This window comes from Motacilla alba, chromosome 14 (assembly GCF_015832195.1).
Source record: "Motacilla alba alba isolate MOTALB_02 chromosome 14, Motacilla_alba_V1.0_pri, whole genome shotgun sequence".
Taxonomy (NCBI): domain Eukaryota; kingdom Metazoa; phylum Chordata; class Aves; order Passeriformes; family Motacillidae; genus Motacilla; species Motacilla alba.
The window spans coordinates 11805653-11819083 of NC_052029.1; the positions used below are offsets into that span (position 1 = coordinate 11805653).

The 13431-nt window shown below is 44.1% G+C and overlaps 1 protein-coding gene across 3 annotated transcripts in view; it reads right to left on the reverse strand.

Annotated features, from left to right (window-relative positions):
- MAD1L1 (mitotic arrest deficient 1 like 1) overlaps window positions 1–13431 on the reverse strand; it is a 348651-nt gene that overhangs the window by 160414 nt on the left and 174806 nt on the right. For all 3 annotated transcript variants that reach the window (XM_038151270.1, XM_038151271.1, XM_038151272.1), the window contains one exon: window positions 3650–3738. In XM_038151270.1, coding sequence (XP_038007198.1) covers window positions 3650–3738 — 89 coding nt within the window. The remainder of the gene's footprint in view (window positions 1–3649; window positions 3739–13431) is intronic.

The window sequence follows — 13431 nt, forward strand, 5'->3', positions numbered from 1 at the left end:
AGCATTAGCACTGCTTTTATTGTCTCTCCAGAAACGATGATGCTGGGAGAGAGTTTCACATTTAAAGTTATAAAAGGTCTGACGAAATAGAGCTTTGTTCTCAAGAGAAGGAGGAAAAACTGATAAAGTCTTTCAAGTTTCTAGCTGAAAATTTACTTTCCATACTAAAGAAAAATGAGACAAAAGGTATTTTTCTTAAAAGCTCTCGTTCACTCACAGGAGGTAAATACAGATTCAAAGGATTAATATGGATTTTTTTTCCCTCCTTTTTGTCTTCCTTGCTTTTGTTTTCAGAAGTGAGCTCCCAACCACTGGGTCTATATGGAAATGGCTGGAGGCTCAACAGTCCATTCCTGTTCTGCACACCCCCCTTGCTGGCTTCAGTAGTTCCTCCTATTTTTCACATTCCTTCTTGACAGCAGCTAACAGGGGAGGCAGGGCTCAGCCCAGAGGAGCTGACAGGCCATCCTGTAGGTTACAGGATTTCAAAGACTACAATGAACTACAGAGATGGAAATAAGTCCCTCATAAACTGTAGCATTTCTTTCCCCACTTTCCAATTTGGAAGTTTGTGCTCTTCCCCCTGTTTTCTCCCAGAATCAGTTTCTGGCACTGCTGTGTAGAAAGGAGGAGTGACAGTGGAGTTTGTGTTTTCTCCTTAGCAGCTGCATAAAATTCAGTGAACTGGTGCTGTTGAGGCCCACAGGAGGAGGATGAGCACAGCAGACCTAATCCCTTCCCATTCTGATCCCTGCTCTCCTCCAAACCCCTTCTGTTCTTTAATCACACCCACCCAGTTCACTGCTGCTGTATGGAGAGGACACATCCAGCTGAGCCACAAGGAGTGTTCTGATGTGGATCACAGCACATTCTTCCTGAGCTCCAAAGGGCTAGGAGAATATAGTGATTTATTCTGTGCTCCTTTGAAAAGAAGCCTCTTCTGTGAAAAAAGAACTTGGCCCAGTTTCTTGAACAATGCCCAGAAAATGCAAAATAAATTCCAACCATATTCATTGACTGCTCAAGTCTAGAAACATAAGAAAAAAATCTTTATGGAGTCAATACTGAGATTTCTCTCCACTCAGATGTGGAGTGCCTGAGAGTGCAAGGAGATGTCTGAAGCAGTAATAGAAGCCAACAGTAAGGAAAAAGGAGCAGGGACTGGCTTACAGTGCTCCAGCAAAGAAAGCTTCAGCAGAAAGAATGCCTTGCACCAAGGCATTTACTGTTAGAGCTGTGCAGTGAAAAGGGTGATCAAAATCAAACAAATCCAAGCTTTGTGGAACAGCTCTGTAACTAAATAACCAGCATCAGGGCCTGGGACAAGTATTTAAATCAGCCATGAGAACAAAAAGTGGCTCAGCAAAAAATGACAGAAAAAACCAGTCTGGAATTAGAACATGGAACTGTGGCTGCTATGCACCCACAGCTTCAGGAGCAAGAGAGATGAAAAACCAAAATATCAACATGAAACAACTGCAGAAGCTTGGGCTCTGCTGAAATAGCCTTCAGAGTATGGCCCATCACTGGAAAACAGCTCTGCACCATCAACCAGCACACTGGGACCTGGCCTGGATTTGGGACATACTTTGTGTGAAAGGTCTGACACCATTTCGTGCAAGAAGGAGAGAGTGAGATTAATAATCAAAGAAATTCCTTAAAAACAAAGAGGGAAAAACAATATCTAGGACTTTTAGGGCTACTGTTGAGCTGAATCAAACACCACAATCCCATAACAAGCAGGTTTTTGTGAGCTCCACTCATCCCTGCCCAGGAAATAGATTTTCACTCAGGGCAGAGCCAGACATCTCCATCCCCGCTGCCACAAGCCTGTCACACCACAGAGCAGTCTGGACTATGTGGCAGTGGCAGTCCAGCTGCTTCCCCCTACACTGTCTCTGAAGCTGCTCAGGTAATAGACAGCAAATGCTGTTCAGGGAAGCTGAACACCAAATAATGAGTCTTGGAGGGGAAAATAAAGAGTCGGAACATCTCCCAGATGAAAGGGTGCTGCAGCAACACCAACTAGGGAGAGAGAGACTGGGGAGGCACTGTAGAAAAACTCTGCAAACCTGCAGGTCCCAGAAGACAGCAGACAGGCTGCTGGCTTTGCTGATACACAGGCACATTATTAATCAGGAGTGACAGGATTAGTGTTGCCAAGGAGGTGCTGAACACTCCTGCAGCAGTGTAAACCTCAGGTTTCAGAGGGTCCAGTGAGCCTTAGCACAGGAAAAGCCTGAATGAGCTAAAAAAAACCCACAAAAGGCAGAAGTTGATGAAGACAGGTTTATCTCCCTGAAAAAGGGAAGTCATAGCATTCTCTCCTTTAGCAGAACTCAAACATATGATAGAATAAAAAAAGGAGATGTATGCCTTGGGCCTCCAGAACTATTACAGCACCCTGAGGGAACTATAGGAGTAAGTCCCCAAGATTTGGTGTACAACCCTAAAATGTATTGGAATAGCTTAGCTGAACATGTGTTATTTTCAAGCACCTCCCTCCTGCTATGGAACTGGGCTTTCAAAGCTGTAAAACAAGCTCCAGAGGCAAAGCACAAGAGCAAAGCCATAACATACATGCCAGTAATTTCTGCTTTCTGCAGATTCTGCTTGCTGCAAAACCTTGCTTTCAGTCCTATGAGGCAGTCACACTTTATTGTGATGGAGCTGAAAATATAAAAGAATTAAGAAGTGTAAGTCCAGCCAAAGTCTTACATCAGCTGAGAATAAAATGCTCAGTCTGGGACGACCTGATTTGCCCACCTTAAATAAAAGGAACTTTATTAAACATTCAGAAACAGATGAACTTTTTTGTGCTTGGTATTTATTGTGTCACCTGCTTTGCAATGGAAGCTATAAAAGCTTTAATAAATACATGGAAAGGTTGTTTAGCTTCACTGTAGCTTTTGTAAATGCTCATGTATCCTCTGCTGAAATGCTGTTTTGTAACTTCTCTTTCACTGAATCACAACAGGTACCCCTCTGCCATCTCCAGCAATGCACAAGGGGAAACATCCCTCTTTTATCTCCAGTGCTACACATGCATCAGCAGTACAAAAGCTGGATTCTAAACCTCTTCACACACATGCCAACAGATCCTGTATTTACAGCCGAGATTTGGTCAAAATTACAAATAAACAGCAATGCTATTTCCACAGGAAATCAGTCAAGAGGGGGAACAGTGATGCAGGAGCCAGGCTTATGAATTAGCTGATAGCAAAAGACCCCAAAACATCAGAAAAAAAGAGCCTGAAGCCTCTCAAAAGATAGCAAAGCTTATAAAGTATCTAAATGCAGGACAGATCATGGGCTGAGTGTTTCTGCTAATGCTTCATGGGGTTCTCACATCCACAAAAGCTGGTGAGAAAGTAAAACTTGTGCTCAGAAAAAGAACATCCTACTTCAGGAATGCAAGGAAAATGTGTTCAGATCATCACCCCACTGCCTGAACAGCGGGCAGCCTATGGACACAGGAAGTCTATACCTAAACCTCATGCACTACAGCACGGTGAGCTCCTGTGCCTGCTGCTCCACCAGGTGATGACAAAAACCACAGCAGGCAGCGGAACTACCCCAGGCATTCCCCTTCTCATTAGTTCCACCAAAAAGAGTGGAATCTGCTCAGCCTTCCCCTTGCTTTGCCTACCTGAGTGTGTCCACCTCCTCCTTGGTGACGACAGTGCTCTGCTCAGCCGTGCACTGCTGAGACTTCAGGACCTTCATCTCCACCTCCAGCTGCAGGAGACAAAAGGCATTAGTTCCTGCAGCACTGCTAAGGGCACACACAAACAGCAAAGGGAGCAGGAAATCATGAGGTTCTGCACAGGTCAGACTCCTCATGATACAGATGTGAAGCACAACTTGTCATGTTGAATGTTAAAACTGCACAGAACTCTCCTTCCCTTGGCAATTCCTTTTGCCTTTCCTGACATTTTCTCCACAATAGATGAGGCACAGAAAGTTGAATGTTACTAGCAAAGCTGCTGCTTCTCTTTCAGGTATTTCCCCTATTTTCCCCCATGGATAATGGGATACAGAAGACTCTGTGCCATTAGGAGCTCGCTGGGACCTGAGGTTCAGTACTGATAGTTCAACCTCACTCAATTCCTTCCCCAGAAGAAATGAACCTCAAGATTACACTGTCTTGTCCACAACAGCCCTGAGACACATACATTGAATCCTAAAGACTGGGGAATATTTCCAGCACTTTCCAATATACACTTCCAGCTCTAGCTACTCAGGTAGCTCTGGCTGAACAAACAAACAATTAAGAATATTTTCTGCCTCTGGCTTTGTTTGGGTAGGAACTCACAAGGAAGCATTTCAAAACTCTACAGACATGAGAACTTCTTACCCACACTCTACAATTCCCAGGCTCCCTGACTTGTAGCAGTCTGGATCCCCAATTCAGAGATCATGACAACACACAGATTGATAAACTCCATATGTTACCTGTTTCTAAACCCCTCAGAAAATGATTTATTATGAAGTGTAAGCAGAGACAAACTACCTAGAGGATATTCAAACTTCTGCTCCAACACCTTTTCCCAGCTTAGACCTTCTTCACACACTCATCCTTGAGATTCTGGACTTCCTTTTGTCATCTGTCTTTTTACCACCTGTCGACTAATTCCCCTAATAAATCTGTTGCCAGAAATGATATTTTTTCACCCAGGAGGAAAAAAATAAGCAATCCAGCCTTAATTATAAATGCAAAACTTATGACCACAGAGAGTTCAGCGCTCAGCATCAGGGAAATAATCCATTAATACACCATTCCCTGCAACAGCATAGATTAGACTTGTAGAGCAAAATCACATTGCAAGGGCAAACTTCTGCAAGCTTTTTGCAGAAACTCTCCAATTTTACAAGAAAAAGGAGCATCTTGTCACGGGCAGTCATATTGCTTAGACAGAACTGAAGTTCTGACACACTGCCTCTTTGCCCTTCCACACTTACCAGAAAAGACAGGCAGAGCATGGCAGTGCTGTTGGCAGGAAAGGACAGAAAATGGATGGTTGGATTATGCTCCCACCCCCTTCTGACACCAAAGGAACAAAGCAGAAGTAAGCACCAAAAAATGGTTTAACCTAATTCCCCCTGACACCCCAAAAAGCCCTGCATTCTCCCGCTGCCTGTCAAGAAACATCTAGGAAAAAAAAATAAGCAAAGGCCCACCTGCATCATCAGGCTGTACAAATGTTAATGCATATTAGCTGCCTGATAAGATTATCACAGCCAGAAATGCTTCCCTCAATTTTCTGATTACTGAGCTTATCTCTCCCAGCTCAGCCCATCACAGATGGCTGGGGATAAAGCAAGCACACCAGATAATTCCAGGAATGTGAATAAAAGGTACTGGGATGAGGAGTAGGCTTCAATTCCAACCTACTTCTAGCAGGAAAACACTCATTATGCCTCCTGTTTCCCATGTCTGCTGAAGCCTGGATGTGTTTGCTGTTAGGAGTTTGAGGATGCTTTCTGGGATGAGTGAGGGCAGCACTTGAAGATGGAAGGGCTGGTGAGTTATTTATCACTGGCTAAGAGGGCTCAGCCTCAAGCCCACATGGCACCTGCTCACCCACAGAGATAAATCACGGCCACCTTCTCCGGGGACAAGGGGGACATTCCTCACAGCTGGGTGAGGAATCTGCTCTTGGGATCTGGGGGCTCTTGTGGTGGCTGCACAGAAAAAAGAGTGTGTGACCGGGAAAGGAGATGGGAGAGTGAACAGACATGAGCTTGTGTGAGCTTGTGAGAAGCATCTCACTTCATACACAGCGGTGACAAATTAGTGCCAGGTACGCTCAGGGTGAGATTCTGCCGGGTTTCTAAGAATAAGCTGAAGGAGAATGAGGAGGAAAGGGCACATGGGCTGTAAGGGCATTTCATCTCATTTTTATGTCCTCCCAATTTGCAAGAACCAAGACGCCCTGGACTGAAAATCTGATGTGCCTGAGGTGAGAAGGGACAGGAGGACACAGTGATATCACTACAGATGAAAATGGCTCGAGGAGTGAGATGTTGACACAGACCTGCTTCCCAGAACTAGGATTAAAACTACTGGAGAGTTTAAAGTTCAGGCCAAGACACAATTTTGTGCCACAGGAAATTATTGCCATTCAGAGCTCACTAACTGTTTATGAAATAAGAAAGTAAAACAATTAAGGTATTAAATACTACATTCAAAATGTGTTGTTTCCAGGTTTCATCCCAAGCAGTCATTAGGAAAACATTCCTTACTGCCTATCTCACCAAAGACATTAACATATTCAGATATTAGAAATGCTATTTATTATTATGTTAATAATGTCTTTTCCAGGACAAAAATAGTTAATTGAGATGAGATTGAGTGTATTGCTCCTGGGACTCAATTCTGCTTTTCTGAAGGCAATAGAGTGCAACCATCAAGACAAAACAAGAATGAAGAGAATGGCTAAAAATAAGGAATCTGTTGATAAAGCCCAAGAGGTGAGGAGCTTTCCAAGATCATTCCCTTTGATACAGCCTCAGGATAGCTCTTGGAATGGGTGATGAGCATGAAATAATTCACCACAGGGGCAGTTTGTCCCTTCCTGTCCACTTGTCCTCAGTACCTGTGCCAAAGAACAGACTCAAGAAAACAGAAGGGAAAGAAGAGCCAAACCCCTCCTGCTGCTTTCCCTGCCTAATTCCCATCACATCCCTTTTCCTAAATTAATTTCCAGTCCTGCTCTCTTGTTCACCAGATGCCACTTTCAGCAGGCATTTTATGCTTTTTGAACCAACTCACTATTCCTGGCTAAACTCTTCCAATTTCTATCAATAATTTTATGTGACTGGCTGAGTTAAACTTTTATTGCTTTGAATACATTAAACTAGTAGAAGTCATTACCAAGCAGAGAGGGGAAAAGGGCTGCTCAAATTACAGCTCACTGCTGTATTCCCCCATTCCATACCAAACGACCCAGGTCAGCCTTGATCTTCTACCTGGCATCGAGAGCAACAGGGAACATCGTTGTAAAAATACAGCATTGCACCTCTTGTCCTGAAAGCTGCACAGAGGGACCTAAGGACCGACATCACCTGCAGGAGCTTCAGGGATTATATCACCCAGGATCAGAACCCCAGGGATATTCCCACCCTACAGAACACATTAGCAACTTGAAAAGTAACCAAGCTGTTAGTTTTAATGGTTTTTAAAATTACCTAAGGTTTTTATGATAAGGCAGAATAATGAGTAATATTAGAGCCCATGGATGAATAAAACACACGAACAGGTACTTAGTATTTTGAGGATGTGTTGTTCTCTTCTCAAAATATACTGGTGCCCCTTGTTCTCAACCTAAAATGATCCCATTTATCCTGAACTATTTTATCTCTTTCAATTCTTAAGCATGAATTCCAGCACAGCTTTATTACTCTCAATAAAAAGTGATCAGGACACATACAGGATATAGCCTAATTTTAGAATGTCCATTGTCAGAAATATACAAAAAGATGCTCCAAAAGATGAAGTGCAAATATTTTTTCCAAAATAAGTACTGCCATCATTATTTACCAAAGGAGAAAGAGAGGAAGGAAGAATATGGATGCATTTTCATCTAATATTTAATTATTTGAAATATCATTCTTCTTTCAGCCTTACTTTTAAACCTGCCTGGACAAGATTCCAAGAAGGTGGTTCTCCTCCAAGTGTTAATGACACAGCAAACACCCACAGCAGGGTAAGAAATATGTTCCTCACTGCTTCTCTCTTCTGTAGCAATTCTTTAAAGACATATGAGATGACAGGAAAAACAAAATTATAAATTCATCTCCTGACAGCTAGAAGAAACAGAACTTTAGAGAGTTGATTTTCTTGGTATACTTCTGGCATTTGTCATTTCTGACCCATACTTGTCCCCTCCAAGCAAGCACCCCGAGTCTCTGCAATGCCATGGACCTGTTGTTCCTCACACTCAACTCCAGCAGGTTTCAGCATTGATGGAGAAAAGCTTTCCCAGAGCCTCCCACTGACCGCTGCTGTCCACAGCCCATTTTCAGAATGAGCCTTATCACAGGTCAGATCAGTCAGCCTAGAAAACCACATTTACAAACTTCTGCAAGTTTTAGACACGCTGCCCAAAACAATGAGCAAATCTCTGTTCAGGTGACTCATTTTGGGTAGTAAAGGACTCAAAATCTAAAGGATTTCAACTCACTGCCAAAGTAGGATTTGCATGTTGAAAAAAAATAAAAAGGGGCTGGTTTACTCGCCCACATGATGTACACACATTTCACAGAACACATGCTGGAGACATACAGTTATTATTTGAATAATGAGTGCATTTTAGTGAGGGGCTGATACAGCAATCTTATCCTGATGAAGTGTGTCTGCACGTCATTCAGCATTTTTGGAACTGTAAAAAGCAGGAAATGCTGAATCCATTATAAATGTCTAAAGGTTTATTTAACAATGGGCTGATGCAACATCCTTTGAAAGGCCTTCCTCAGCAAAAGAGCTGATTTTGAACGGCAGCGATAAATGGGAGCTGAATTGCACAGAGCCAGCATGGAAAGGTGAATTGAGAGGTTGTGTTGGACTACAAGTCTCAACACAATTCAAGGAGCTATTTCAGGACATAAATATTTAAAATGTATGAACACCAAGCAGACTTGGAAAGGAAGAGTGTACGCTAAAATAGACAAGAACAGAGAAAGGGGACCCCGGGTGTGACCCATACTATGGCCCAGGACCTTGACATGACAGTGGTGCCATTTGTGCTTCTCTCCACTGGATGTAGCAGAGACTAAGGAGCTTCTCTGCTTCTTCCCACAAGGCAGCACAGCAAGCTTGGTGATGTCTACAAACTAATAAATCTGGCATCAAAAATCAATACACATGAAACACCAGTGAGTTTAATCTGGGTGTCCAGCAACACCACAGCAAAGTAAGACACCATGCTGAGCACTTCAGAGATCATTCTGCTCAGCAGAAGCACCACCACCTCTTCCATATGCCCATCCCACTGGCATTCCAAAGGGCTGTTCCCCCAAAACATCTGCAGAGAGGCACACAGAGGGAGAACTAAGCCTCACCAAATTTCCCAGTGAACTTTACTGTTCTTCAAAAAGTAGGACAGTACTTGTAAAACAAAATATTCCCTGCCATTTGGAAACAGGCTAAGCAGCCCAGGATTAGTTGGTACATTTTCTTGGGAAAATTAAACCTTGATGCCATTGTGAAATAAAAGCAATACAGCCAAAGAAAATCAGATATTCAACAAAAAGTGGTTTGGAACTACCCATCTCCCACTTGGCTGAAGAAAAAAATATGTATTTTTTTTTCTCTTGGAAGACGAAGGCTGGCTGGATCACAGTCACCAGTCTCTAGGGGTTCCACCATCTGTAACAAACTTGCTGTGCTTTTATCACTGAGAAGTCAGGGCTAGGAGCAACCTCTCAGCAAACACTTTCCTAAAAATGTACTCATGCATATATATTATTGTAGATACACACACACTGGGAAATGGACATATGCTGACTTCTGCTTCTCTCCAATACAGTCTGCATTGTGGCTTTTCTCCTCCTGTTGCAGTAAAAAGAGAGCAATTTTTCAAGTTTATACCAAATGTCATTCTATTTCATTTCCAAATATAATCTCCCAGAGAGAAGGTTCACTTGCCCTATTTCCAATCTCTAAAGTTAATACACAAATTTATATTCCTTTCTCCCACTCGCTCTCCTAAATTAAGAGGTGTAATTACTAGGAACGCTTGCTACAAACGAATGGAGTGCCAGGGGAGAAGGAGCTGTCAGGGCTGGACGTCTGCAGCAGCCACCCTCCCCTCTCCCCCATCCCTGGAGGACCCTGCTTATGAGGCAGTTTCTATCTTTCCCATTAGCAGGGGTAGCTCGCACACAGGAGCAGATGACAACCTCTCCACTTCCAGCCAGGGCAATCATATGGGACAAAATTACAAAATTAACTTCAGCCTGCCAAGGCCCACTGGTGCTTGCCAGGATGATTCCTCCCAAACCCACCTTTTGCCCCTCCTCAGCTCTGCTGACCTCTCAGGCAACATGGAGCTCCTTAAGAACAGCAGAGAAATGCAGATTTGTGATCTAAAAATTCAGCCCCAGTCTCATCACTCTCCCCCTTCCTCATACCCAGCACCCTCTCCAAAGGAAGATTGATTATTATAATCAGACTTAGCTCTGACACAGCATTTGCATTTTCAAAGCACAGCATAGTCATTAACTAATTCATCTACCCCAAGGGAGCCTTAACGAGCATTCACCTCTCTCCCCTCTGATTCCCAATGCTCAGGCAGCCTGCAGCTTCCTTCCAACACCTCCCCTCCACATTGTGTGGCACCAGCACAACTTGGGGAAACTCCAGACAGGCTCAGCAAGCTGAACTCAACCCTGCTGCAAAGGAACAAGAGGACAAATGCACAGACAGCCTATTTAAACCAGCCACCCTATGGTTTCCATGCCTAATCACAGCAGGACAGGGTATGGCAGGAAACAGTTTGTTCTGCAAAATAAGGCCAGTACCACATGGGTCCCAAAATGGCCCAAACCTGAGCTGCCTGCCCAGCTGCAAGCATGTGAAGAAGGAATCACCATCACATCACATCCCCAAAGCCCCAAATTCCTCCTGCACAACCCATCCAACAAGCTCTTCCCCAACACCTACAACACATCTGGGCTCCATGACTTGGTCTCCTGCCCCTCTCAAGTGTCTTCTCACTTCCCAACACCACCAGATGCCCACCATTCCCACCCACCCACCTTCCTTGGTGCTGTATTTATTTCTGTTTAGTAATCTGGGATGGGTGCAGGATGTGACTTTGGAAATAAGCACTACTGCTATTTCAGATGGACGGAAGCTGGCTCTCAAAATTAACAAACCTGGAAAGTTCATAGGGAAGAAGAGCAAACATCTCGTACAGGAGACACACAGAGCAGGGGAACTGAAGATGTTAATTTAAACCCATGAGTTTATTCAAGTGTAATTACACATTTCAGCCCTCACTCCAAGAAAGGAGCAGACAAGGAATCTCTTCCTCTCAGCCTGTCCTGCCCACGCTCACAGGCACAGCTATGAGACCTCACTGCCACTGCTTGACAGCGAAACACCTTTGACAGCTCCACATCCAAAACCCCTCTCTTTGCTCTAACAGCTCATTCTGAAGAAGGATCACCTAATTTCCATGTTCATTCAGCTCAGAGCTCTCTGCTGTTATCAGCCTTGCTCCACCACTTCCACCAGGCATGTAGATGACTGTTTCCTTTAATTACTACCGAAAGCTCCTCCCAGCCAGGGAGAACAAAACAGCTGGTGTCCACCGAGAGAAGGCAGCTCTGGAGTAATTAGCCTTAACTGGCTGACACCTCCTACCCATTACTCCTGGTTAGAACAGCAAAACACAAAATAAGAGCCTGCTTAGGGAACCTGTCAAGGTGCCAGGCTGGATGCGCCACGTCCCTGCCCAGTGTAGCTGTGGTGCTGGCACAATGGAGCTGTCTGCTCTTGAGAAGAGCATCGTACAGATCACTTCTTTCATGCAGGAATAGGCATATTTTGCTAGAATCAAGTCTTCTAGCAGCTATAATTTACAGGCAAAGCAACAAATAAATCTGCAAAGATGTCATACCTCCTCCGTACAGAGTTTGAATACAGTTTATTTCCTAAAAATATAGCCTTGAGGAGTTTCCTGAGCATTCAGTCAAGAATTCTCATCAAACAGGAGCTTGTAATCCCACCTCTCACTCCCCCCATCAGTTTTCTCGTTGAAAAATCATCACATAATAAATAGTCAGAGTAGAATCTATGCAGTTACCAAGCACCTAGGAAGATCAAAGGGGAGAGAGGAATCCAATATCCATTTTTGTTCCTTTGTTTCCTAACATAAACACAGTGGAATCAATCCTGCTTAATAAAGTAAAGAGAGCAAAGGAGCCTTCACTGAGTGCTTGAACTTAATCTTCTTTCTCTTGCTCACATGGAACAACACACAGCCTGTGCTTTTAGGAACAGCTCTCCCGCTCCTGCTGCAGCTCCAGAGCAATTTTGCAGTTCACTACAGCTGGGAGCACTGTTTGCTGGCACATCTTGGCAGGGGCCAGCAGAGCTGCCTGCTAAAGCTGCTCTCTGAACTCCCAGAGCTGGGAAATGTGAGGATGGGGCAAGGGGCCCAGCTATGTGAAAGCAGCAGCTCTCCTGACAGGGCCTCCCAGCTCCTTTAAAGGAAGCTGCAGAGCCTTGAAGAAGCCTTGTTCCCCAAACCCTACCCAAAGAACAGGTTAAACAGAGCAGGTTGAATATTTTCTAGCTAAATGACCCATCCTGAGATTAGCCTGTGAAAAAAGCAGTGGGCTTTTAATGTATAAAAAGTGAGCAATCTCTGTCTTGGTGCCAAAACCCAAAGGTCACAGGGCTCTGCCAAGACTGCTCTGCCCATTTCAGCCTCTGGGATGATGCCTGCAGGGCCCTTCAGTTTGCCAGCAGCAGTCACAGAGTGAAAGGCAAACAGCAATTCCCTCTCAAATACCATATGTTCAACTCTTGTGCCAAAACACAAACCTGGCATTTTAACCTTTGGTGAACATGTTCTTGCTGCCACCAACAATAAACTCTGAGGCCCAGCTCAGAGGAAAGGTGTACTGGATGTGCAGTGATGACATTAGCACTGAACACAGCATTAACAGGACAGGGCCTGGCAGGAGCTAGATTTTATACAGCCAGTCTTTAGAGGTTAATGAAATATTCATAAATAAGTTAAAATTCTCCTGACAAGCCAGATCCTGTAATACAACAAAGAGTTGTCAGCCTCAATTAAGCAATTCCAAAAAGGTAGGGCTCTGCCATTCATTATTTACCAAGAGGTCATAGGAAAAATTCTGCTCTATGATCTCCTTGTCTCTGTGGATAAATTGGGTTTTACAGCTCCTGCTGGAGGACTCTGCTGCCCTGACAGACCCCAGCCTGCCATAGCTACTACCTACCCCCAGCAACCATCAGCCAAAGGCAAGAAACACTGGGAACAAGCTCTTCTAAGGACACAGACACAAAAAGACTGAAAACAAATGATGTAACAAGCTGATTAGGCTGTCAGTGTAAGGACTAAGTCTTGAAACTTAAACTTTTTTTAAGCCTTTATCTCCCTTTTTGTATACACAAAGCCAGCCTCAGGCAAGAAGAGAAGTATCCAGCAACCTTTGATCTGCAGGCACATCCTCTGAACATGCCCTCCGTGCCACCCCAGATCCCAGAGCTGGAGAGCTTCACATCCCCCTGCATGTTCAGAACAAGCTGTGCTTACAGAATTGGATCTCTTGCATCAGATCTCTCAGGATGGTCCTCTTCTGATGCAGGCACAGCTTCCCAGAGCTGTGAAACCAGGAGGAAACTGGTCTCCAACCTTGTTACAAGGAAGCTGTAAATCAGTTATTATTTTG